The 26,449-nt window shown below is 45.1% G+C and overlaps 1 protein-coding gene across 1 annotated transcript in view; it reads right to left on the bottom strand.

The window, feature by feature from the left end:
* The window catches only part of LOC123026026 (IgGFc-binding protein-like), a 41,142-nt gene that overhangs the window by 12,373 nt on the left and 2,320 nt on the right, over positions 1–26,449 (bottom strand). The window contains exons 2-4 of the mRNA XM_044435260.1: positions 5,202–8,008; positions 3,500–4,073; positions 286–875 (exon numbers count right to left, since the gene is read on the bottom strand). Of these exons, the coding sequence (XP_044291195.1) occupies positions 286–875; positions 3,500–4,073; positions 5,202–8,008 (3,971 nt within the window). The remainder of the gene's footprint in view (positions 1–285; positions 876–3,499; positions 4,074–5,201; positions 8,009–26,449) is intronic.

The raw sequence follows: 26,449 nt of genomic DNA, 5'->3' as shown, positions 1-26,449 counted from the left end.
GAACCTCACTTCAGAGACCAAACAGGGTAACAGCAGAAGGTGTGAGAACTTTAAAGATTCAGCCAATGGTGAGGGATCATGGGAGAACATCTGGCTACAAGTGGTCTTCTCCAAAGTTGAAAGAACATGGAGAACTCCTAGTCAATGCATCATTGTTCATCAACTTTATGCCTTGTTTGTTCTGTCCTCACAGAAGAACAAAGCCCTCTGATACAATGTTTGAAGGATTGAGCGAACCCAAGATGTATAGGAGAAGAAAGGCAGAAACGGTTAAGGTGTACTCACCAAGACTTGGCTACGGCTGATTGTGACAGTCATCCCATAGACCTTGATCTCAGTGGCTTTGGCAGCAGAAGGGACCTTGAGTCCCTGCCTCTCTTGCTGAACAAGGACGTGGAACTGAGTTAGGTTTGCTGACCTGTGGCAGAGTTCAGCCAGGCGATAAACACAGGTTCCATAGAAGTCAAAGCGCAGCCCATCAAAGGTGATGTAATGTAACTGGCCCAGGGCAGTGCAAGTCCCATAGACAGTGGGATAGCACTTCCTCATGCCATTGACCACATGGCACCCCTCCACCTCACTGCAACGGGCGCTGTGGCAGACCACTTTCCTGTCTTGTGCCCTGCACAAGCATTGCTGATGACATTGGTTGTCGCCCCAGAACCGCTCATTGGGTGCATAGAGCTGACCGTGGAAGTTGCAGCCACATCGGCTCTTGGGGATGCACCTGCCGGCATCCAGCACATAGCCTGGCTTGCACTGGCAGGTCTCCATGCAGGGCAGGTGGCACTTCTTTGGCGCATCAGGGTTGGTGCAGGTGGCGGGACAGGCTGAGCCACAGGCCACATACTGGCTGTAGTCTGGGCAAGTCAAGGCTGCAAACATAGGAAAGCAAAGGGGTGGGGGGCAATCAGCAGGAGTCACTGTGCATACACAAAACTTTGCCTTATAGCAATGCTCATACCACACTTGGATGTTGTGAGCTGAATTATTCACTAATTTTTCAGGAGCTATATGTTGTCTTTTAGAAGGAATTAAACAAAGGATCATCAATGATGAGAACAACCATGGTTCTAAGGTGGTTCATGCAGACTATGGAAGCATTTGCACCAAAATGTATGTCACACTGGGTTAGAAGCATAGAAACAGAGTGAGTCGGAAGGGGTCTTCTTGGCCATCTAGTCTGACCCCCTGCCCCAGCAGGCTCTGTTCATGAAATACACATCTAAGTCTGGATGCAAAGAGAAAGCATGGAGGAGGGATTTACTTGGTCTACATTTTCAGGCAAACGTTCTGAATGCACTTCTGTGCTCAAATCCACACTTCAGAATTTTGTTATGTTGTTTGCGTCTCAACAAATGTGTAGGGATAAGAGAGCCAGGCATGATGGAGTGCACTGAAATTCTTCAGCTCTGTTTCACTTTTGTTTGCACATACGGTCTCTTTTTCATGTAATTTAAAGGGGGAAGTGCATATTTCTCAGCAGGTGCATGTTTCTAAAGTTCTGCATTATCAAAGTGCATATTTCCTGAATGAGAAAGTGGACATCCAGAAATATTCAAAAATTCACACATTTGCAAATTTGCAAACATTGTCAGAGAACACATGCTCTTGTCATGTTCAGGATTACAGAAATGGAATGGAATGTTTGAGTGATTAGCAAACTTGAAATGAAATTCTCCTACATCCATAAAGTATGCACAAAAATTGATGTGCTAATGAAAAGTGCATGCAAACTTGTTTAATGGGTGAAGCTATGTACAGAGCATATCAGATTTGTGAAGAACGCCTTGCAAAAAGTGTGCACACCAGGAAAAGTGTGAAAGAAAATTCACTTGTAGTGAAAACTTTGTAAAAAATGAAAATAAACCCTAACCCTAAACCTAATCCTATTTTTCATGCACACTCTTGTTTGCCGAATTCTCAAACTGATGTGAAAATGGGCTAAAATGAGCATATAGCTGGGAAAATTAGAATTCAAGCCAAACTGATCTTGACAAATTCTACCATCCCCGAGAAAGATGCATAGTCTCTTCTGATACCTGTGATTTTAAGGATACAGCTTTACTACGAATGTAAACAAGTCAATGCCTGATTTAATGGTTATGTGGGCAGTCTTAAAACATTTTGAGAACTGTAGTTTGATGAGGGATCCTTTGCTAGACATCTCTGGTGAAAAGTCCTCAATTTTCCAGGGCTCCTTGACAGGCATTTGCATTTAATATAGTTGGCAGCTGTGATTCCATACTTACTCGGCACTAGGTATCATTATTGCCACTGACTTCTAAATTTTTCATGACAAAATGCATGGAACTGGCTGTAGGTATGTAATGCGGGGTTCTTGTATTTCAATTTGTATTTTGTTCATCAGGGTTATAACATGCTAGAGACCTCTTCAAAGAAGAGAAATCCAAAACTTGTTTACTTTTCATAATTTGTTCTGAATCTGTTGAAACTTGCTAGAGTGAAAAGGCCGATGATTCCAATTTTGGTGGAGCAGTGCATCCACTCTAGATTCTAGCCTGAATTGTTAAGCAGCCATCCATGTTGCTGAAATGATTTTGGGGATATGGCATAGTGTTGGGAACCACAGACAATGCCATTAAACAGTGGCAGACAAACAGTGAATATACCCACCACCAGCCTCCAATGGTTCCTTGTCTGTTGAATGAGCTCACCCAGAAGAAAGTGTTCTGCTTTATCTATCCACAGCATTCTGTACTACAAATACTGATAGGATCTGCTCAAAAGTTGGTAGGATTTAGCCAGTCTGTGCTAAGAGTTGGGGTGTTCTTGTTAGCACTGCATGTTCCTACCTCTTGTTGCAATCCTGTCACCTTGGCTGGTCACTCTATGAGAAGGACTGTGACTTAATAGCAGAGCATGTGCTTTTTATGCAGGAGGCTCCGGGATTAATACCAGTCACCACTGACCTACTGTAGATTAGCCAGTGATTTTAGCTAGGATAAGGCTGTTCTTACAGCTGAGTTCTACGCTACTGCTTCATGCATGAAAGGCAGCAAAGCAATAAAGGATATTGGCAGGGAAACCTGGAACTGCCATTGGTGGTGAGCTCCATCCCCCAAATAGGTTCATCACCATGTCTAGCTCCTATCATGCTGGGAATAACATTGCATTGGCTAAGGTACACCCCTGACATAGGAGTCACCATTCTCTCCTGCTTCTTGGTGTGCTTTACAGGGATGGGTGCTGAGAACATTCCTGCTTGCTTCAGGATTTAACACTATCCTTTTCCTTACTTCTTGTTCCCCATGCTCAGCAAATCCTCAATATATGTTTTCAGAGAGCTGGTACTCTTTTTAAAGTCTAAACATGGTACTGTACCTCTATCCAGCTGCCTACAGCACCCATCTCCCTGCATGTCACTTGCTTATAGAACACAGCCTTCCAAAACTGGGACACCATGGCACCTCTTCCACATATCCACAGGGGACAGGTCACAGAAGGCCTATCACCAAACATTCCCAGGAATACTCACGGCAGCCGGCCTGTTTCCTCCAGGCAGATATCACCACGCCTTCTCTTTGGCAGGCATCAGCATAGGTCTTCAATGCTCGGCACAAGATCTGCTTGTAGCCCTCAAAGGTACATAAATCAGTCACACAGTCATTCAGATACGGTTTCGGATCAATCACAGAACGGCAGAGCCAGAAGGGGCCACCCCTGTGCTTTGTAATCAGGCCACAAAAGGTCTCTGCAGAGTATCTGGCCACCAGCTCTGGAGCACAGCGCCAGCATTTGCCATGGCAGCCATGACTACAGGCAGTACCTCCATCTTCCACCTTCCAGCTCTTGCCAAATCCCACAGCAGTGGTGGCCAAACCTCCTGAGGATGTGAGAAAGTCATCATTGGGGTCCCCATTGTAGTTGCCACATAGGCCACAGATTTGGTTCTGGAAGGCTGGAGTGACCTTCACCACTAGGTAATAATTCCAGTCATAGTAAACCTTGAGGCCGAACTGTGTTTCAATGACCAATTGGCCTCCACGATGGAAAAGGGAGAGCTTCCCTTCGCTCAGACTTACAGGTAGGCGGGAACGTACTTGATTGATCTAGAAGTGGTGGAAGCAGATAAAAGTAGTCATTGTATTTGGATGAGTTTACATACTCTGAATGAGCAGCACTGAAATGACACATCAAAGCTTTAAATGTGCTTAGTGAGTCCACATTTCTCTTTCAGAAACTACGCAACAACCATGATATAGCCTTGACTAATAACCTTTCAGTCATTTGTGATCTTGCGGCTTACAACCATATGGAAACAACCTTGCTGTTGGACAGAGGGTCTGTAGTACATGCTTTGCATTCAGCAAATATAAGAACTTTGTATTTTGCTTGCAAAATGTGAGCATACCTTGTTTGAACCCTCAAACGTCATCCTAAGTACATTTGCTGAAAATGTTTGCCAGTTGCCAGGCATGGGCATGTGCTTGGTTTATAGGACTTTTCTAGTCTGATTGTGCACACATTTCTTAATTTGCACAAATTTTCCCTGCAGACTGAAGCCATGGAAGGTGAGCAAATGAGGAAATATACACCGATTTGCTCAAATTTCATATCTGATCACGGATTGGTTTGCACTATTTTCCTGCTGGTGCAGAGTGACTCGAGATTGCAAACATGAGAGAAATTGGGCACAAGATGAGCAGCGAGCTGACGTCCAAAGAATTCTGGCAATCTAGAACTTTACCTGTTTTTCCATCCCTACTTTGCATGCAGACATTTCTAGCTATTTATGGTATTAGCAGCTGAAAAAAAGATTCAAGTAGCAGGTTCTTAGGGAAATCCCCTAAACAGAGGGGAAGGGAACTAAATTTAAAGGAAGAGATGCTGGCTTAGTCTTGGTAGGGACGGTATGGAAAATATGCAGGGATGAGGAATGGAATAGAAATAGGAATGGCATGCCAAAGAGCCATACTCCATGCCACTGGAGTCTGGAACTTGTGGCTGTGCAGGAGTTTTGGCTTACAATTTCCAACAGCCACAGCCAGCATAGCCAATTGTGAGGGATCATGAGAGCTGAAGATCGAAACATTTGAAGAGATACAAGCTGCCAACCTCTTCATACTGCACCACTTCCTTGAAAACCAATAAATACTATTCCCCTTGTAGTTCTTTGGAGAACAACACAAACAAACACTTCTCTTAGTTTAAAGGAGAACACAGAAATTGGTTCTTACTCTGACAAGGCCGTATTCATACTTGACCATTGTGATGTTGTAGCTGTAGACAGTGATGGTGACCTGGTTGACAAAAGAGAAGGGGAGCCTCTTCTGGCTCTTGGTAAAGATGTGGAAGAATGGTAGCGTGGAACTGGGCTTGCAAGTCTTGATCACTGTGTAAGTACAGGTGCCCTGGAAGTCATAGCTGTGTCCATCAAAGGTATGGTAGTGGGGATGACCAGAAGCCCAGCAGACTGGTTGGGTGGGCAAGATGGGGGCACACCTGGCAGAACCACTTACAACCTTGCAGACAGTCCCCTCTCTGCACTGAATCCTGCGACATAATTGTGCTGTGGCTACACATCTGGGTCTGCCATCTATAATCTGGCATTCATATCCGCTTCGACAATGGGTAATCCCACAGAAGCTTGTTACAGGAATGCACTGGGGCCAGCCATTCACAGTTTCACAGACAGTGCCCACTCTGCAGCTGAACTGGTCACAGGAGGATGGGGTCGGAACACACTGGGGCCAGCCAGAAACCATTTGACATATGGTTCCTACATTGCAGGTGACATTTCCACAAGATGGGATGGGAACACACTGGGGCCAACCATTAGTGATCTGGCAAACTGTCCCAGCACTGCACTGGAATCTGTCACAAAAAGGCGAGATGGGAATGCATGTTGGCTGTCCACCGTATATCTCACACACGGTCCCAACACTGCAGTTGAAGCTTTCACAAGAGGGCTGGACTGGGACAGGAATGGAAACACACTGGGGCCAGCCATTGCTGATCTGGCAAACTGTCCCAGCACTGCACTGGAATCTGTCACAAGAAGGCGAGATGGGAATGCATGTTGGCTGTCCACCATATATCTCACACACGGTCCCAACACTGCAGTTGAAGCTTTCACAAGAGGGCTGGACTGGGACAGGAATGGAAACACACTGGGGCCAGCCATTGCTGATCTGACAAACTGTCCCAGCACGGCATGGGAAATTGTCACAGGAAGGTGAGATGGGGATACATCTTGGTTGTCCATTATATATCTCACATACTGTCCCCACGTTGCAGCTGACTTTTTCACAGGAGATTGGGATAAGATGACAGGTGGGCCACCCATCAACCATTTCACAAAGAGTCCCTTCTCTGCACTGGATTTTGTCGCAGGAAGCTGGGATGGGAACACACATGGGCCAGTCATCAATTATTTCACAAGTGGTTCCATCTTTGCAACCTAGTTTGTCACAAGAGGGTGGAATGGGCACACACTGAGGCCACCCGTCAATCATTTTGCAAGTGCTCTTCTCTCTGCAGTGGATTTTGTCACAGGAGGGTGCGATTGGCGTGCATCTGGGCCAGCCTTCAACAATTTGGCAAATCGTCCCCAGCCTGCAATAGATATCTTGACAGGAGCGGGGAACTGGAACACACTTTGGCTGACCATTAGCTGCTTCACAGATGGTTCCTTCTTTACACTGCATCTTTGCACAGGTGGTAGCAATGGGAACACATTTGGGCCAACTGTCAATGATTTTGCAAACTGTCCCTTGTGTGCACTCTATTTGCTGGCAGGAAGATGGCCTGGGCACACAAGTAGGCCATCCATTCATGACTTCACAAATGGTTTCCGGCCTGCAGGTGTATCTTTCACAGGAAAGTGGCATGGGGATGCAAGTGGGTAGCCCATTGACCATTTCACACACGGCATCTTCTCTGCAAACAACAGATGCACAAGACGTTGGCAGGTCAGGAACGCATGTTGGCCAGCCATTGACAATGTCACATACCGTGCCCCTTTTGCAAACAATTGTCTCGCAGGAGCGTGGAATGGGCACACACATGGGCCAATCATTCACCATCTCACAGACCGTACCCACTGTGCACTGGATTTTGTCACAGGACGTTATGGAAGGGACACACCTGGGCACATTGTCGATGCTCTCGCAGATCATTCCTTCTTGGCAATGGACGGTGTTGCAGGAGGGCGGAATGGGTATGCACACGGGCTTGCCATTGACGATCTCACAGAGAGTCCCTGGTTTGCAGTGAATGTTGTTACAGGAAGGTGGGGTGGGTGCACATATGGGCAAGCCATTCACAGTCTTGCATTCGGTGCCGGCTTCACAATTTAAATTCTCACATGTTGGTCCTGGGATACATTTTGGCCAGCCTTCGACAATATCACACACCATCCCTTGCCTGCATTCAACCTGCAGGCAAGATGGTGGCAGAGGGACGCACTTTGGCCGGCCATTGACCATCTCACACATGGCTCCTTTGTTGCACAGTATGACCCCACACGATGCTGGTGCTGGGACACATTTAGGCTGGCCGTGAACAATTTCGCATATGGTCTCATCTTTGCACTGGACTTGGTGACAGGAAGGCTTGCTGGGCATACACTGGGGCTGTCCATTTACGAGTTTGCACACCATTCCTGGATCGCATCTGAAGTTTTGGCAGGACGCAGGTGCTGGGATACATTGCGGCCAATTGTTAGTGACCGCACAGGTGGTACCTTCTTTGCAATGAATGTCAGCACATGACCGAGGAATTGGCACACATTTAGGGAAGCCCTCTGCTAGGTCACATACTGTCCCTTCTTTACACTGGACATGATGACAAGACGGTGTGTATGGCATGCATGTGGGCAGGCTCTCGACCATCTCGCACAGAGTCCCCTCTGGGCATTGGAAGGCGCTGCAGCTCTGAGGCTCTGGGATGCACTGTGGCTGGTTGTGCTTAATGCTGCACGCATAGCCTGTTCCACAGGTTATTCCACCGCAGGTGTTGGGAAAAGGGCTCATCAGAGGCAGAACTGCAAGAAAACAGATGTGCATTACTGGGGAGAAGCAGAAAAACATCCAATACTGAAAACCCCTGAAAGCCTGGACCATGAATCTGAAAACTTCTCTCAAGTGGAAGTCGGCCATCAGGTTGAAAGGTTCAATTCCTATGGTATAGTCCTTTTTTTCATTGCTTTTTTACCTCACCTTTCAATAAAACATCTCCAAGGGGTATTTTACAATAGTAAAATCCATCATAACAAGTGAAATATCAAACCATACAAAAGAATCTCAAAATCCAAGAACAGCATGTATAAATAGTAGACAGTTAAAAAGTGTTACAGCAAAATACAGATAAAACACAGGGTGACTGTCAGGATCTGGGCAGCTTCAGGGCTCCTCCTGCTGGCCAAATGCCTGAATAACAGCCCTGGTAGTTGCAGGATTGGTCCCAGGCTCTGCTGCAGCTTTCAGGACCTTCATGAGCACCACCTGGGAGCCCTGGGGAAAAGCTATTTAAGAAGTGGGTCCCCCTTCTAGAAGTGGCCTCAGTAATGAAGGTTTCCTGACTGCTTCCTGGTTGGTGTTGCTGGAGTGCTTGATCCTGGGCTTTGCTCCTACCTTGGTCTCTAGGTTTTACCTCTTGTTGACTTGCTTTTCTGACTTCTGGCCTGCCCAGACTATGTTATTGTTTACTGGACGGTGCTTGCCCTGTTTGGATCGCTGAACTGTACTAGGCTTAGTGTTTGGACATTGGTTTGGTTGGCCAGATCCTGGTGCCTGTACCTGTTGTTCCACTGTCTGCGCCCTGGACTCTGACAGCAACAGAAGAATAAAACAACTTTATAGGCCAAATTCCTGTTTTGCTCATGGCTGATACAGGTTGTCTGGATATGGTTTTGACTCTTATTGCCCAGGTATAATGGCTAGTTTTCCATTTATGTAGCCTGGAGAGGGTCACTTGTATGCTACTTTGTACATCCTGGTTTATACAAACAGCTGTGTGTAGAGAACCAGCTAGCTGAGATAGTAAGGACAGTAGCTGTAAACTGAAGCTCAATCCAGATAAGACGGAGGTTCTGTTGGTAGGTGATTCAAGGTCCTGGGTGGGTGACTTGGGCCCTGCCCTGGACGGGGTTGCACTCCCTCTAAAGGATAGAGTCCACAGCTTGGGAGTGCTCCTTGACCTGGAGCTGTCCTTGGAAGCCCAAGTGACAGCAGTGGCGAGGAGCGCTTTGCTCCAGCTTCAGCTAATGTATCAGCTGCGTCCCTACCTGGAGGAGGATTGCCTAGCAACAGTAACACATGCATTGGTTACTTCCTGGTTGGGTTTCTGTAATGCACTTTATGTGGGGCTGCCCTTGAAGACAGTCCGGATGGTTCAAAATAGAGCTACCAAGATGCTGTCGGGGACTGGGCATTATTCTCATATAACTCCAGTCCTCTATCAGCTCCATTGGCTTCCCATCGAAGTCCGGGCTCAATTCAAGTTGCTGGTTATCACCTTTAAAGACCTAAATGGCTTGGGACCAGGATACCTAAAGGAATGCCTTTTTTCCTATTTGCCCTCCCTCCACCTCAGATCGGCAACAGAAGCCCTCCTCCGGGAACCCTCTGTGAAAGATGTTAGGAGACAGAGTACCCGGAGGAGGGCCTTCTCTGCAGTGGCGCCGTGACTATGGAATGCACTCCCCAGAGAGGTCTGCCTGGTGCCGTCATTATATGTTTTTTGGCGCCAGGTTAAGACATTTTTATTTAATCAAAATTTAATATGTTTTAATATTGAATTTTATTGTTGTATTTTATTAATTTGCAGCCAGTGTGGATGGTCAATTTATCTATGCTTTAAACCATCCAGAGATACAAGTAATAGGATGGCATACAAATTTTATAAATAAATAAATAGTTAATGTTTCTTTAAGGTAAGGTGTGATTCTGTTTTGCATAAAGGAGACATTGCTAAGAACTTTAAAAAAAAATAAATACTTGGACCCTACAGAATTGAATACTTTCTGGCTGGTTTCTGGCATTCCATTCTTGAGTATGGTCCTGGACCATGTGGTAACTTCGTGATCCCAGGATGGGATGGAACTCCTGGTTCCATTTCAATCTGGATTTAAGCCTGCTTAAGGGACAGACTGCTTGGGTCACCTTGGTAGACTGGGCAATCTATGCTGTGGAAGTGCATCTCTGCTGGTTCTGCTGGGCCTTTTGGAGACCTTCAGTATCCTTTAACATGCTATCCTTTCAAGGCATCTCAGATGGGACTGATAGGCTTTGTTAGATGGCAGCTCTGGTCCTTCAGGGAGGAGCAATCTCTGAAGGTGGTAGAAGGGGTGGGGTGGGTTGTGCTGAATGCCATGGCTACAGGCCTGTGGGGTCTCACAGACTTCAATCTTATCTCCCATATATATGCAGGAAGCTGCTGAGAGGTTTTGTCTGGCGCTTTGGAAACTCTGGGTCACCAGTATGCTGATAATGAGACCCAACTCTCCTTCCCATTTAAATCCAAGGAAGCTATTCAGGTACCTGCTGTTGGTAAGAAACTGGAGGAGGTCAAATTAAAGCTTGATCAGTCAAGCTGGAAGGGCAAGGGATATCACATTTTTCTGTTCTGGGCTGCAGTCCTTTGGAGATAATCTGTCAGGGACTATATGCTTGTGGTGAGAGTGAGCAAGCAATAAGGAGGGGCAGAGACTATAGTGGCAGGGGCCATGGCTTTTTTTTTTTTTTTTTGCTCTCCTTCTCCCTCCCCAGCCAGCATTGCTTTGAGCAGACTCCTTGCAGGAGGTGTTAGAAGTTAGGCTCATGCAGCTGCTTGGCTTCCCAATCAAAAATTCCCTATAATTGTGAAGGTGCAGCAAAAATTAAATTTCAGACATTTTAGAAAGGAGAAGAACTGCAAAAACAAACAAGCCAATCCGTGCTCAGGGAAAGAAGGCAAAGGCAGAAAAGAGTGCAGTTATCTAGGAAGACCTCGGAGGGCAGGAATTGGTCTGTGGGCCCAAGTTCCTCACAGTTGCATCCATGGATCATATGGCAAGATTGCATCTAGCTTTCCTTAGGTGCTTGGCTTTGAATCAGCACTATCACCCTCCAGCTCTTGTTGAATGGCAGAACCTGTACTTAGGGTTTGTTAGCAGTGTATCATTTCCCACTGCCCCTCTTTCTAAATTCCACATAAACAGAGAATGCATAGCCTTAGGCCTTGAACATAATCCAGCCTTTTTACCTTGAACCCTTTTGGGGGTTTTTTCTCTTCATGGTCATGACAGTGAATAACATCACAGCATTTAGAAATAGGAACTTTGAAAAAAATGGATGTTACTGGATGTCCTGAGTCAATGTTCCATACTTTAAAATACTTTAAGGATATTATACTTTCCATAGAATCTAGGAATACATGTATAAAGTATTTGGGTATGTTTATGTGTGCTCTACAATCTCAGAAGTAAGAATTCCCAAACCCCATCTCTCTTTCCATTCTCTCTCTCTCAGCTTAGTCTGTCATATCCCCACACTGCATTTTGCAACATGTATTCAGATGAGCATGCTGTCATTCTGGTTACTGTCCTGTTATCCCATCCATATAAATGCAATCATGACCATACTTACCGCACAGAGCACTCCAGGCCCACAGAAGCAACATTTTGGCAGTCCTTCAGCCTACAACATAAAAAAGGACAATAAGTGTATCGGAATGCATGGGCAGATTGTATAGGGGACAATTCTGTCCTTCCAGTGAGTTCTTCCACCAAGTTTCAGCCACTGAGGTGAAGATTCTTAACACATCTAGCAGAAAATTCAAATTGTTGCTTCTGAGTGAAGATGCATTCCACTGAGTCACATTTCCAGACCATTTTGCTCCTGGTACAGTTGCCTTTCTGAGGTATTGAAGAATGGGTGGAAAGACTTCAACGGTCACTGAACTTCCATTAATTGTTAGAAGAAAAGACCATCATTCGTGTTTTCTTTGGATCCGCTGTGACATAAGCATGTCAGAGGCAGAAAAGCCAATTAAAAGTTTGGCAGACCAGATGCCACAGCTCCTCACTGATGCATCTATTAATGGCATTGATATTATCATATTTTATTTCTTTACCAACCTATAGCCTCTCAGGGTGGTTTCCAACAGAAGAACACTGTACTATAAAATACAGATAACAATAAAACATCATATTATTCTAGCACAAAATTTAAAAGCAAATGTTAAAAGCTAAAGGAATTAACAGACATTAAATTGCAAGACCTATTAAGTGATTGACCTTGTACACCAATTTAACATTAAAGCTAATTAGATGTCCTGTCATAGAGGATGTTCTAAACCTGGTGCTGAAACGATATTAGGGTTGGCACCAGGAGGGCCTCAATGGGGAGCTTGTTTCATAATGAGGAGGGAGAACACCACCGTGAAGGCCCTTCTTGTGCCTCTAACTGACCCTCTTTTGGTGGTTGATGGCAAATTGGGCAGACCCCAGATCTTAATTGTAGTGTTGCTTAAGGTGCAAACTTATGCAAGTCTAGACAGAGATAAGCTCCACAATTCTCAGCATATCCCAGCCACTTATGCCTTTTTTCTGCCTAAACTTGCACAGGATTAATCTATGAAACATAGGGTTCTCTCAGATGGAGAGGTCCTAGAGTCACGAATGAAAGGATGCTGTGCAGTTATTCTGTCTTGTCTTCTTGAGTGGGTTTTCCCCAGTAAGAGGGGAAAGAAGTGATGGGAAAATATGCAGGTCGCAAGAGGTGGATTATGTCATCCTGCTTCCAAGTAAAAATTTGGAAATGGGTAAGGGGAATAGGCCTCATGTAGAAGCCCCAGCCCCATTCCAAATGGATCAGAAAAGACAAAACCATTCCTTTTTGCCATAGGAGTGCACTTATGGCATAAGGTTGGAACCAGTGGTGGCATAGTGCTAGTAGAAAGCACTTTCAGAGGGATCATATTTTCTCTGAGTGCTTTACCTATTTCCAGAAACAGAATCAAGTGCTTGACTTTTGTAGGAGAGAAGGGCCATCACCCAAGGAGATGGTTTGGGTTCCAAGTCTTCCAGTGGTTGAGAATTCTAATGTGCTCTGTAAGTTTAAGACTGCAACTTGTCCTGTTCACACCCATGAACATGAGTACAAAAATAGGTGCATTTTACAGGCAACACTCACCCATTCCTGAGCTTCTGATGTTCATTTGCAAAATGCACATTTTGGGATGCCTTCATCAATAGTGGAAAACATGCTTTTGAGTGCACCTTTTAAGACTTTTTCACCCGAATGTCCACTTGCCCATTTGAGCAGAGCTGGGGGAAATCACAACCAGGAGTAGAAATGTGGCAGAATGAGCTTTGAGGTGCAACTCAGAACTTAACGTTCTCATGGCTCATGCATCCCTCAATTCCTGGTCAATTCCTTTTTCTGTTTGAGTGTACGAGTTGCACTAGAAAGTATGCCCAAATTTAGTGTGCAAGTATTTTGATTTCTGGGTACCACTCAGCCCAGAAAGACCTTCCAAGGCAACATGCAATTTAGCCCAGAAAAGGCTTAAAAGTCAACACACAATCCAAGCATCCCCCCCAAAGGGGGGTTGCCCAATCATCTATGCCCAGTTTAGCTTTCCATGGCATAACTCTTCCTCTTCCAGAGGGGCCCCAACCCCCAAGAACAAATTTTGAGGATGGAACTTTTGAGGGGACTGGCAAACATTTGGTGCTCTAAGCTGCAGAAGCAGTTTTCACCAAGACAAAGCTACTGTAAGGTTCAAGAACCCATATAATTGTCATATGCTTGCTTTCCTTTAAAAAAAAAAGGTCCTTTGGTGGAAGGCAGTAGGAGAGCAAGAGATCAAAAATCCCATACTGTACACTAATTTTCTCCTGACAGCAGTTATCTTTAGCAGAAATAACAGAAATTGTTCCTTGCCCTGCCTGTAAGTTTTCTAAATATCTAGCAATCTAATATGTGGGTTTAATTTTCAGGGGATTTTCAGTGTGATGCCAAATGTTATTAGGGATGGGGAGAACATTGCTTAAGGTGTATTTTTTAAGCCGATTGATCTAATCTGCACTTTCTAGGCTAATAAGTAGATAGAAATAGTTATTCTTCATGCTGCACATTTCTCTACATGCTGTGATGCAGTTCACAACTCAAATTACATCCAGATCCACATAAATGAACAAAAGCTCTGTACAAACAGTTGCTTCTTAAGTAAAGTGGAAAAATAGATGCAGTTTAGAGAAAATGCAGGAGGAGGCAAACAACTGAATTAATTCAAAATTGATGCAGACTGGGAGTAGACTGATTCACCATCCCTGTGGACAGTGGCACATGGCGCAATTCAGATTCAGGTCTGATTCAGAAGTGGAACCTGGCAGGCAAGAGGAATGCACCCGTGTAGCAGCTCATGTCTTTAATGCCATCCCTGTGATGTTGCTGCAGCAATGTTGCCAGACTCATGAATCACACATGTGCTAATGCAATTTAATCAAGAAGACAATAGATTAGACCAGGATTTATGCTGTCATTAACAGACTCCCTTGCCCTCTTCCCTCCTTGGAAAATCTTATACAGAGCCTGGAAACCCTGCTGAATGGGTGATCTGTGGGGTGTGTGAGAATTCCTAGAAACTGAGTGGGTGGAGCACTTTCCCTTGCAGATGGCAGAGCTTGTACATGAGTGCTGTGAGCATAGATTTTTTCTTGTCCACCTTGCAACACAAACTGAATGTCAATTGCTCTTGGCTCAGCATGTCAGAAAGGGCTTGGCCAGAAGCACAACCTTTTCCTGCAGCTGCCTTGACTGAAACGGTATTGAGAAGTTTCTCCATCCAATGAACAGTGAAAAAGAGAAAGGAAAAGGCCCAGAGAGCTTGGGCATGGAGTTGTCATATAAGTAGTGGCTCCAGCATTGGAGGAGCCTTGGACAGGATCTCCCAGTAGGCCTACCAGTGCCACGATTTGCCTTTTGTGTGTCCGTTCCCTCTGGCTGCAACCTGCACCGTAAGCTAGAGGGAATGCTCAAGGCAAGTGGGAGCTGCTGCTCCATATCTCTGCTCTTGAAACTGCCTCTGTTCTCAGAGATGGCAAAACATTAGGCAGCAGCAGAAAAGATGAAGAGCTGAAGGGCCACGCAGCTCTGATGGTTTGATGTGGCCCCTTGCAGGACGGTGGGCCTTGGCAACCATACATCAATGCTGATCCCAACACTGGCCTTGCTGTTGACCTCGTCACACGATGCTCACAGGTATTCCATCACCCCACCCCAGAAATTCCTCCCTATTAAGCACAGTGCAAAGATGGTACAGAGGAGCACAACCCTTCTGCACCGATGGTCTGAAATGGTGGCTGTTTCAGAGGAACATGTGCTTCCCAAGCTTGTGTGAAATGGCCTCAGTCCCCCTCTTACAATATTGGCAAATTCCTACCTTGATTGACTTGGTCTTCCCAGTCTTGATTTACTTCATTCCTGGCTCCTCGCTGTGATTCTGGACTCCAAGTCTCGGTTTTCTAGCCTCGGTAGGGAGGGGACCAGCCAATGGGGTAAGGGACACTCCTTCTTGACTCCCTTCAGCACTAGACTGCTTGTACCATTCTGAATGGAAGCTGGAATCCCTTGCCAATTGGACGTTTGAAAGCACAGAAGGCGGGATTTTTTCTTTTACAGAGATCGCTTGGTGGTCAGCACCAACCTTATGTGGATAATGCCAAATGTTGCCATGTGGGGGCAGCCTGGGGTGCAGCTGGTGTCAGTTTTCTCTACAATATTGCATGGCTAGCCTCTTGAAATTCTCCACCCTAATCTGGGCAGAGAAATTCAGGGTGAGGAACCATTTCATTGCATTTCACCAGGGAGAGAATAACATCTCCAATAGCTTTTCCAAGGAGAGGCTCACCATTAGTAGTCGTTACAGCTCAGTTTTATTCCTGTCTTTGTCTCCTTCCCCAAGGGCTTTGGTTTTTGGTTTTGTTTTGCACTGCCACAGCAAGTTTCAGCCACTAATATGCTCGTACCTTGTCCACAATTTTTTGACCTTTACAGTGCTCCATAAGTTACATCATGGCAGAGCATTGTGTGTGTTGCTTGGAGGCAAAACGGTGTAAAAAATGCAGGACAATTCTGCAAAGTAGCCTTCTATTTTAGGGCTGCTGGAGAGAGAAAAACACATTTCAGAATCTTTCTCAGAAAAAAGTCTTCTGAGGAATTTTGTCTTAGCTCTTAATCCTAGCTCTTAATCCTGTCATTCTTCAGAACTGTGGAGATCTTCCATTATCTCCTGTGCATATGCTTGTGATATAATTGCTTCCCTGGAAGCACTATGGCAGGTGTAATGAGGGACAGTGTTGTGGGGAAGAGGAGGAGCAAGTCCTGGGCCCAAATATGCCTCGCAATTACTGCCCTCCTCCCAGTTTTCTTCCTTCATAAAAGAGGCTTCTGTTTCCCTGCATGTTTCTCAGGGTGCATTATCTGTTTCAAAGGCATTTGGATGGTGCTTGTGGGAGAGCTGGCCGAGGGGTGCCAGCATATCTCCTTGTCTTTGCCTTTCCACTGCTTTGCAGCTTCCCAGGCTGCCCACACTTCCCTATCTGAGAAAGTCTTCCCCAATGTTTTAACAGAAGAGTGGGAAGCTGAGGAACCTGCCAGAGAGACGAGTGCACAGTGAAAGATGGGACACACATACCTTGCTTGGCTACCTCATAATTAAGCGAAGCCACAAGAAACTCTTGAATGTTTCCCATGCGGATTTCTCCAAAACGTGCTCCAAAAAGCTATTTCTTTTCTTTCAAATAGTGCAAGTATGGTTTTAAAAAAGTAACGGTAGTGCTGTTCTCACAGCACTACCTTTCTCATAATATAAAAAATCCAATGTATTCAGGGACTGCTTGGAGCATTAGGGAGTAAGTTCAGAAGGGGAAGAAAATATTATCATTACATCCAAATGCACAGACAAGGAAAGGGTGGAATGGATGATTGCTTGGGGGCTGTGATTACAAATGTACTGAAAACATGATTTCCTGCCTTTCTTACTTGGTGTCTTTGAAATACAAGAAGATTCAAGAGATTTGTACCATCAATTCCAGAAATGGTGTCATTGCATGGCCTGAGCAATGCTTTTTGGCCTGTTTTTTCTTAATAGAGGCTATCAGGGTTCTTATTTTGATAGTGCTACAGGAAAACATGGCACAGGAGGAACAGTCCTTCGGTAGGTTCAGAAATCTACAATTCCACAAACCACTGCGGGAAATGGCAGTCTACCCTCTCCACTTCAATGCAGCAAGAAGCAGCTGTCAGTGTAGGCAACCAGCAGAATTTAATAGGATGCATGAAGAGCAGAACTGAGGGTGCAATGAGGCATTTTGAAGCAAGGATAGGCAACTAATGGAGCTCCAGATGTTTTGGCCTACAAGTCCAATCATATCTCATCTTTGGCTGTTGGGAGTTGTAGGCCAAAACATCTTGAGAGCTTCAAGTTGCCCACTCCTGTTTTGGAGTGTTGGTCCTAGTATGTCTGTGTTTGGTTGTGCTGATTACCATTTGATTCTCTGCTTCAGGCAGCAAGACCTTAGCCTGGCCCTGAGAAGACCAAACATAGCAACTGCTTCTGGTGAAAGCACTGGGCCCTTTCTTCCATGGGGGTAGGCACTGTGCACTTAGGGGGCAGGAAACAGAGTTGAGGAATGACAACTTCTGCAATGCCATACATTGTTCTGAGTGTCTGCCTCAAGTCCACCTTGGGGATCCAATTTGGGTCCTTGCTGTTTGGCTCAGCAAGGGGTGGGGTTTGGGGGCAGACCAGAGGGAGAACCTTCTCTGTTTGGTCCACCCTGCTTTATAAACTAAGGCCAGAGCTCCACCGTTGGCATTGCTATTCCCCATCTACATATCCACCCAGTCCTAGGAATTTATCTTTGTCTTGCTGTGGACAGATGTTGGCCACTGCTAGATGGAACTGAGACTGCATTTTGCCTCTATGTACAATTGGTTCAGCAGGGTAGAGGTTTTGCCTTCCTGCAATCAGGTTTGCAATTGCTAAGATGCCAATAGCAAACTTTCTCGACAAAGAAAGGGAGATTTGTTTTTGAATAGTTTTAGAAGTGTACACATGGAAATATTTTTTGAAATTTATTTATTTTGTATTTATAGGCTGCCAATAACTGCTGAGGCCTTCCTGGGTGGCTTACAGTATATAAAAACAGATTAAACAATGCATCCTTTGTAGCAAAATATAGGCAAAGTAATTTAAATACACATTGCTGTGTGGATTTTTTAAAGAAAGAAAATCACAGATTATTGTAGAAATGGGACATCAGGCTTAGAAAGGAACAGATGTAGTTCTTACTAAGGTTTAATAAGGAACAGATGCAAAAGTGACACAGACCAGAAAAAGACTGATTCACCCATCCCTAGTTCTGAATAGTGATTCATCCTCTCTGTATTGCATCTGACAAGACCATGTCCTCACAGGGCCTTTTCCTAAGGATTCCTCCCAGTCCCCACTTCATTTTGCAAATGGACATCTTACCTGAGATATAGCTAGAATCACACAGCAGAATGACAGTTAAGATCACTGTAGCTTTTAAAATCTTGGTGTGGTAAATATAGGGTTTGCCACATCTGGTTCTTGCTGATGGGAGGCAACTCAGGATGCGTTGTTTGCTTGACCTTCTCTGGCTGGATTCACAAACCTTGTTCTGCTATTATCCTGTGGGTCAAAGCAAGGATCATGTCACCTCCCCAATTATGCCTTTTCTTTTCTTAATTGCTGAGCAAATCAAAAGCAAAGGCACGGTCACTGTGAAGGTGCAGTGGTGAGATTTATGTGCAGAATGCCTGATTGATCTTGCTCCCAGCCTGGAAGGGTACTCAGACTTCACTTTGTGAGTTCTTGCCTCTTTTTGGTAGGTGACATTGATGATGGGGAGGATTGTTAGCCTCAAAAAAGACAAATAATTTAGAGACATCATAGAGGAATATAAAATTATGCATGGAGCAGAGAAGGTGACTGGGGAGAAGTCTTCATTTTTCTCATAATATATATTTTTTGAATTTTAGTGTGAAATTTGGGACAGATATAAGTCCGTACATCTTCACACAGTGCATTGCCAGGCTCTGGCATCTGTTAGAGGTAGTGATTGTCATGAATGTGCATGGCTTTAAGAGGAAATTGGACAAATACATGGAGGCTAAGGCTCTCATTGGCTACAAGGAATGCTGGCTACATCACCTCCAATATTGGAGGCTGCATGTCTTTGTCTACCAGTTGGTGGGGAAGTCAAGGAGGCAAGTGCCGATTGAAGTCCGGGCCCAATTCAAGGTGTTGGTTATGACCTATAAAGCCCTCAACAGCTTGGGACCTGGGTATCTAAAGGAATGCTTGCATCCATATATGACCTCCTGCCCCTTGAGATCAGCTACAGATGCCCTTCTCCAGGAACCCTCTGTGAATGATATTAGGAGGGTGAGTACCCAGAGGAGGGCTTTCTCTGTGGTGGCGCCCCATATATGGAATGCGCTCCACAGAAAGGTCCATCTGGCGCTGTCGTTATTTGTTTTTCAGTGCCAGGCTAAGACCTTTTTATTTAAAACTCATTTTAATTGTTAATTTATTTGTATTTATAGGATTTTAAATCTTTTAAGCTGAGATGCACCAGTTTTTAATATTTTTACTGTTTAATTGTTATTTTTATGTATTTGGTTTTTGTTGTGAGCTGCCCTGAGGCTTTGTTGCGATGGGGGTGGCATAAAAATGTTTTAAATAAATAAATAAATAAGTGCCAGTGCACTCATGCCCTGCTTATGGACTTCCCATGGGTAATCTGGTTAGCTGCTCTTGGAACAGTGAACATAACCAGTCTTTGGTCTGATGCAGCAGAAATCTTGATCCTTTAAGGGAAGAAGCTGGAGCTTCAGGATGCCCAGGGAGCAAACCTATCATTTTCTGCCACTGGCAGAGGCAGAGGACATAGGATTCTCGAGAGTCATGGCACTGAGGTCCTCCAGCTTGGTAGTAGGATTCCAATGGATGAACCTCACACTTTTTGTAAGGCTCAGTATGGAAAGAATGGTGCTGGTTGCCACTTTGAGAGTGGAAATCCACCTGGGCTAGGGGGAAGGGGAGAAGGCCAGGGTCAGGTACCTAGACTGATTTCTCTGCATGCCCTGAGCTCTTTCCCTTCCCATCCCACTGCTCATCCAAGAGGCTTATAGCTAGAAGGGGATACTGCAGGCAATCTGCTCCAACCCGCTTCTGCCCAGGATGCCTGCTTGAGCCTCTGGAAAGCCACTGGCTGTCATTGTAGGCAAGCCTGGGCTTAGCACAATCCGTGCCAAGGCACTGCTGGGAAAAGTGTCATTCTCCCATCTGGGGTGGAGCTGTTGTCCCCAACTCATGGCAACCCTATGAATAAAAGTCCTCCAAAATGTCTTGTCTGCGACAGCCCTGCTCAGCAACTCCAAGTTCAAGGCCATGGCTTCCTTTATGGCTTCAATGCATCACATATTTGGTCTTCCCTTTTGTCTCCAATTACAAACACGATCGTCTTCCCCAGTGAGTCTTGCCTTCTCATGATGTGTCCAAAGGATGAGGAACCTCAGTCTTGTCATTTTTGCTTCTGGCTTGAATTGACCTAGGCCCACTGACTTGTTTTCTTTCAGTCCTTCAGACCTTAAGGTTTCTCTTGATCCTATTGCTGTTGTCAGCTTTACAGCAGGGATGCACAGCCTCTTGCAGCCCAAGAGCTGACTTCCATCTTGGACAGTTCCTGGGATCCATGGCAAATGGGAGGTGGTCAAAAAGGCAAAATACTAAATCAAGCAATACATTGCCAGTTAAAGCACTTAATGGCATTAACTAAGAGGGACGTGGCCTTAGGGAAGCAGAAGGAACTGCACAGAAGAAGGGAAATTACTGAGGATTAGTAGTTTAGGGGGAAGGGGTGGGGCCAGGGGAAGAGGAGTTGGTCATGCTGGAAACCCTGGAAGGCCAGATGGGGATCCCAAGAGGACTGGATTAGCCCTTCCCTCCAGGGCTGAGATCCTGCACCCCTACTTTAGAGGACATTCTGGCTGTGTTTGAGATGGTAGCTGGAAAGAAGGACCAGAGTTTGTGTGACAAGTTTGCTTTTCAGGGCCAGGTGGTACTTATGAGTAACCTATTGCATCCAGTACAAAAGAGCCATCAAGCCTCCTGATCTGGATGGCGGCTCCTTGAAGGCCCAATTATCGTGAGCAAAGGAGCAAGGGGACCTCATCCAGGGCCAGCAGATGAGAGTCCGACAGAAGGGGGACCAGATAACAATAGGTGCCAGCTCTAATTGCACCCTGGAGAGCCAGACTGCCCTCACAAGTGTCAATGTCCCAGCCAGATAATCTCAGTGGAGTGTCAGTAGAAAACAATGGAAACCTTGACCTTTTGTTTCTCTTCAAAGAATGGCAGGAGTCCTTCCTGCCTGCAGCCAGATGGCATGAAGGAGGTAAGTACAATTAAGTCACATGGTGGATGGAGTATACCTTACTAGGGGAAAAAGAGAGCCACCCTATTTATAAGCCATGAAATTTGCTCTGAAGATGGCTCTCTCTGGTTATCTCCTTCCTTTCTTTCCCAGCCATGTTATCATGTGACACTGCAGGAAACCAATGAAGAGATTTCCTTCTCTTGCCATTTTCCCCTTTTGCCTTCGGATTGCTAAAGGAGAAAAGGAGAAAATACCTCTCTGGCCTACCCTTGTTCCTTTTGCACAGGGTTGCAGGGTTGTAGCACCTCAGGTCTGTGTACCTTACCTAGTGCCATGGAATTTCCATTTGTTCCTCCAGACTGATCTACTGACAAACCACACAGAGATCTAAAAGACTTTCTGGGTTCCAATGGTGTAACCTGAAAGGCCTTGTCTGCAGTTACCACCCACCTAACATTGAGGAGATTCCAAGGTCATCTATGATAGATCTGTCTGGAAACATATCCATATTGAATAGCCTTAGAGAAATTTAAAACACCTTTCCATGCAATCCTATACACAGATATTTAGAAATAGGCCCCATTGAATCCTATGGCACTTACTTCCAGGTAACTGAAAGCAGGCTGGCAGCTTAATTCAATGGAGACTATGATCCTTTATATGTTTAGTTGGGAGTAAATTCCATTGAATTCAGGAGAACGTGTTAGTGAGTAAATGTATGTGTATCCTAATACTACCCATAGTTCAAAGTCCCACCAAGGTTGATGAGACATTTTCTTCCAGGCTGTGCCAGAGTGTTCACTTTAGCTGTTTTTGTGGCTGGCTATGATTGACTGGGGAAAAAGGGACAGTGAGGTTCACTACCTGCAAAAACCAAAAGGGGACAGCATTGGATTTCTATAAAGAAAGTGCTTGTATTAAAATGAGGAAGAACTAGGTACAGTCTTGTCTTTTGCTACACTCTCTATCATCTCATAGAATCATAGATTAGTAGAGTTGGAAGGTGCCATGAGGGTCATTGGATCCAACCCCCTGCTGTTTGAATCATTTGATAACCAAATGAGGGACTGGTGTTGACATGGAGAAGGTTTTAATCAGGATTTTGGCTGCTGGCCCTCCCAACCTGTCTGCCGTGGTTGACTGGGATTTTTCTAAAGAGCCTTGCCTATGTGGTTAAACTCATAATGCACATGTGTCCATAGAGTCTGCAGATGTTGGCATGGTCAGCTTTGGCTTTTGGGGGGTTTCCCCAACAGCAGAGAAGCAGGTGCTCCTCACCCTCTGCAGCACAGAATGGAAGGACAGAAAGAGAGCTCTCATCTTGCCCCATTCTGCCTGTTCATTTCCACCCATTTCTCCTGGCCACCCATTTTTCCATTGCTTACCTGCCAACTGGGGCAGTAGCTTGACTGCCTGCCTTTTCCCTTTGTGTAATGTAGAAGGAAGAAGAGCTTCTACAGGTGGTGGCACCAAGGATGTGGATCCTCTGGAAGAGTTTTCTCCTTGTTGTGTTGCTTGGATGGCAGCTGCAGCCATGGGCCCTGAGGCCTTAGCAGTTACCCAAGGATGCCAACTGGCCCTGCCTCTTGGAGTAGACACTCAGAGGCTTGGAATGGTCATGTGGTCTTCAAGTAGAGTGTTGGACTGGGGCTCATCCTCACTCAGCCATGAAGCTCACTGGGTAGCTTTGGGCCAGTCATGAACTTCCAGTTTAACTTGCTTCACAGGTTTATTGTTGTGAGGATAAAATGGGGAGGGGGAGAACCTTTCAAACCACCTTGGGTTCCTTGCAAGAGGAAGAAAGGTGGGTACGAATGTAAGGTTATGATGATGAGAATGTGTCCTGTACAGAGGACGGATCTCTGTTTGAAGGCTTCCTTTATTTGAAACACTGTTGATGCTTAAAATGTGAAGGACCATAGTAAGAAAGGTGATTGAAGTTGACCATCCACTGCTTCACCAGGACAGCAGAGGGAACCAGGAAGCACAAAGGTTACTAGTCAGTTTTTCTCACTATGGGGAGATGTATTGTCTTTTTAAATAGTAGTCTTCCATTTTCAAATTTGCATATGAAATAGTTAAAATATAGGGTTTTTTGTTTTTGTTTTTTTGCAAATCTTGTGTCCTTTTTTGTCCTCTCCTCTGGTGATGCATTTCTTCCTTTTTGGCACGGTGTAAGCAGCCACCCAACTTCATTGTCTGCTGCATTCATTGAATTCGTATTCACTTCTCCCACCTAGATGCTCATGAGATGTTTGGCTTTGGGCTTCCCTTAGGCTAGCAAAACATAATGGCCTCATGCACCAAAGAACAATGTGGAAGCAGGGATCTGTAAGAATTACATCTTTCCTTGCAAATATGTCAATTTCCCATTCAAAACTGTGAGTGTGAGCAAATATTCACCAAAAGTATTTGCAAATTGTCAAACACATGTTCATCCTGTTCCTGACTCCCATTTCCAGTTGCACAAACGTCCTCAATATACTCAATCAACCCACTTTGATCTATCCTGGAAATTTGTACCAACTTGGAGATTTGCACAAATTTCACATTAGAACACAGCTCAATTTGTTCATGTTTCTTGTTCTCGCAGAGCAAGCAGTGCTAATAAAGCATGAACTAGAACTGGGCACGAGATGAACAGTGGGAGAATATGTGAAGAGTCCAAAGGATCTTGACCACCAATTCTTCACCTGCCCTAATATGAAAGTGCTGGGATATTCTTTTTCTCAGCCATGCAGTGACTAAAGAGCTGAGGCTCCCCATCATTAAAATGGGGATTAAGGCTGGTTGAAGAGTACAGCACCCTCTGGTGGGCGGCCTCTCCACTTTTGAGCTGTTTCACTCCACCTACTTTGATCCTGATCTGCTTTTACTGTTTCCTAAGGATTGTGTGTTTCCCTTCTGTTTCTTTCTTCCCATGGGCATGGGACTCCCTCGATCATGTTTGCAAAGTATTTCAATATTCTCTCCTGAATTAGATGACAACATAGCCTTAAAGCAGACCTTGCCACCTCCATGCTTACAATTGTGTCAGTTTTGGTGTACTCTGAATGCTACAAAAGTTGCCTGCAACATTGAGTGCAACTAGAATGGTGTTTTGTGTTGCCAGGGGTCTAGTCAGTGCAGGGAATCAGATAAGTGCCACACCCAGCACAGTTTCATTACTAGGGATGCTGACATTACCTGCCACCTGCTATGACTTCCCTTTGCCCTGTGAGTCTAGCTGCAGCCCCACAGGAGGTACGTATGGGAAAAAGAGACTCCCAGACATTTAGGACTTCCGGCAATAACCCCCTGCTATGGGCAGGGATCCAGCTTAAAACACCCCTGAAAAAGGGACATCAAGTCTCTGCTGGAATACCAATAGCAACAGAGAACCTATCTAGGCAGTTGGAGCCATCGTTCTTCCTGCTCATTCCTGTTGTTCCACCAAAATCTGCTTTCCTGTATCTTAAGCTCATTATTTCGCACTCTGTAGTCCTGGGTGACAGAGCAGGTTGTGGCCTTTTTCTGTATGACTGACAACTCTTCGAGCCCCAACACACGGAACTCCTTTGAACCCTCAGTTTTCAGCACCAGCGGATGCCTGTATGGCAGCAACCCCTCCTGCCAGTAAGAAAATGTGCTCATTAAAAAAGGGAAGGAGACCTTGGCTGGTATTATAAAAGGGGGTCAGAACCCCAGGAATGCCCCATCTTGCTTCTTCCTGTACTTGGTTATAGTGAGAATCTCCAAATATCTGAATAGGTTGAGAGGTGATTGATTAGACTAACACCTTCAGCTAATACAGGGGCAGTTTCTGTTTAACCCTGTTTTATAGTAATATGAACCTACACAGCAATTACAAGCCAAGTAAAAACCAGTGAAAACCTTGGTCATGGGTCACAAGGACAGAATAATAGAAGTTGTCATATTGACAGGCTAAACCATTAAATTCCAGTTCTGCAACTGAAATACTGAGCCCTCTTTTAGCCTCTCTTCTTTTCAGTAAATCTGCATATAACTCTATTGGGATTTTTTTTTTCCTGAAAGAAAGAGTCCAGTACAATGGGCTTGCTTGTTTATCCTGTGCATATATTGTTCCATGTGTTCAGGGCAAAGGGCATGGGAGGTGCTTGCACATGGGGAGCATGTCCTGTGCATGTAAACAGACACTGGAACCCAGTGCTTGGCCAAGGACGGGTGCAAAGAGAGAGCAACCCTATGCAAATAGATAGGAACACTTAATTCTATGGTTTATTAAACAAGGAAAAACCAAAGCTCAACTGTTGAGTCTCCTAGAGTGAGTCAGATCAATATGTTGATTGTGCGCTGATTTTATGCATTATTGCTTTTTCCACTTTGGGAGAACTTCTGTCCTGAAAGGAAGACAATTAGTAATTTTAATAAGACAACAATGATTTTACTGTGTTAGCTGGCATCCTCACATAGCTGGACTCGGAGAACCTTCAGTTTTTGATGCATGCAAGGCATCTTTTGTGATAGTCTAGCCTTTTCCAGTCTAGTGCCCTGCAGGGATTTAGGCTACAGCTCCTATGAATCCCATAGGCCTTGGATTATGGTTAGGGCTGTTGGGACATTTATACCAGAACATCCAGAAGGCACCAGGTTTGGGGAGGCTGGCTTAGTCAACAGTGCAGGCTATTCAATAATAGAGGAATCTGTATGTGAGTGAGTGGGAAGGGAGTTTTATGATTGAAGCCCCATCAGTGAGGGCGTTCAAGGATAGGCTGGACATGCACGTGGAAGGCATGTCATGAGCAGAGCTGGATGGAGCTGAGGGTCAAACTAGATGGCCTGGGAGGTCCCTGCTGACTTGCTCGGTTTCTATGATGCCCCCCTCCCCAAATGGAGCCCTCCTGATTTTCCCACTCATTCTAATTTAATTTTAATTCCATTTATGATTGGGAATAAGAGAGCTATGCACTAGCAATACGATGGAGACAAATGGTGGAAGTGGCATTTGTCTTTCTTTAAGCCATTGGGCAACCTAAAGCAGCTGAAAGGACAGCCAGTGTGGTGTAG

Source organism: Varanus komodoensis, unplaced genomic scaffold (assembly GCF_004798865.1).
Source record: "Varanus komodoensis strain SLA01 unplaced genomic scaffold, ASM479886v1 scaffold29_1, whole genome shotgun sequence".
Taxonomy (NCBI): Eukaryota; Metazoa; Chordata; class Lepidosauria; order Squamata; family Varanidae; genus Varanus; species Varanus komodoensis.
This window is presented reverse-complemented; position numbering and strand designations above follow the sequence as displayed.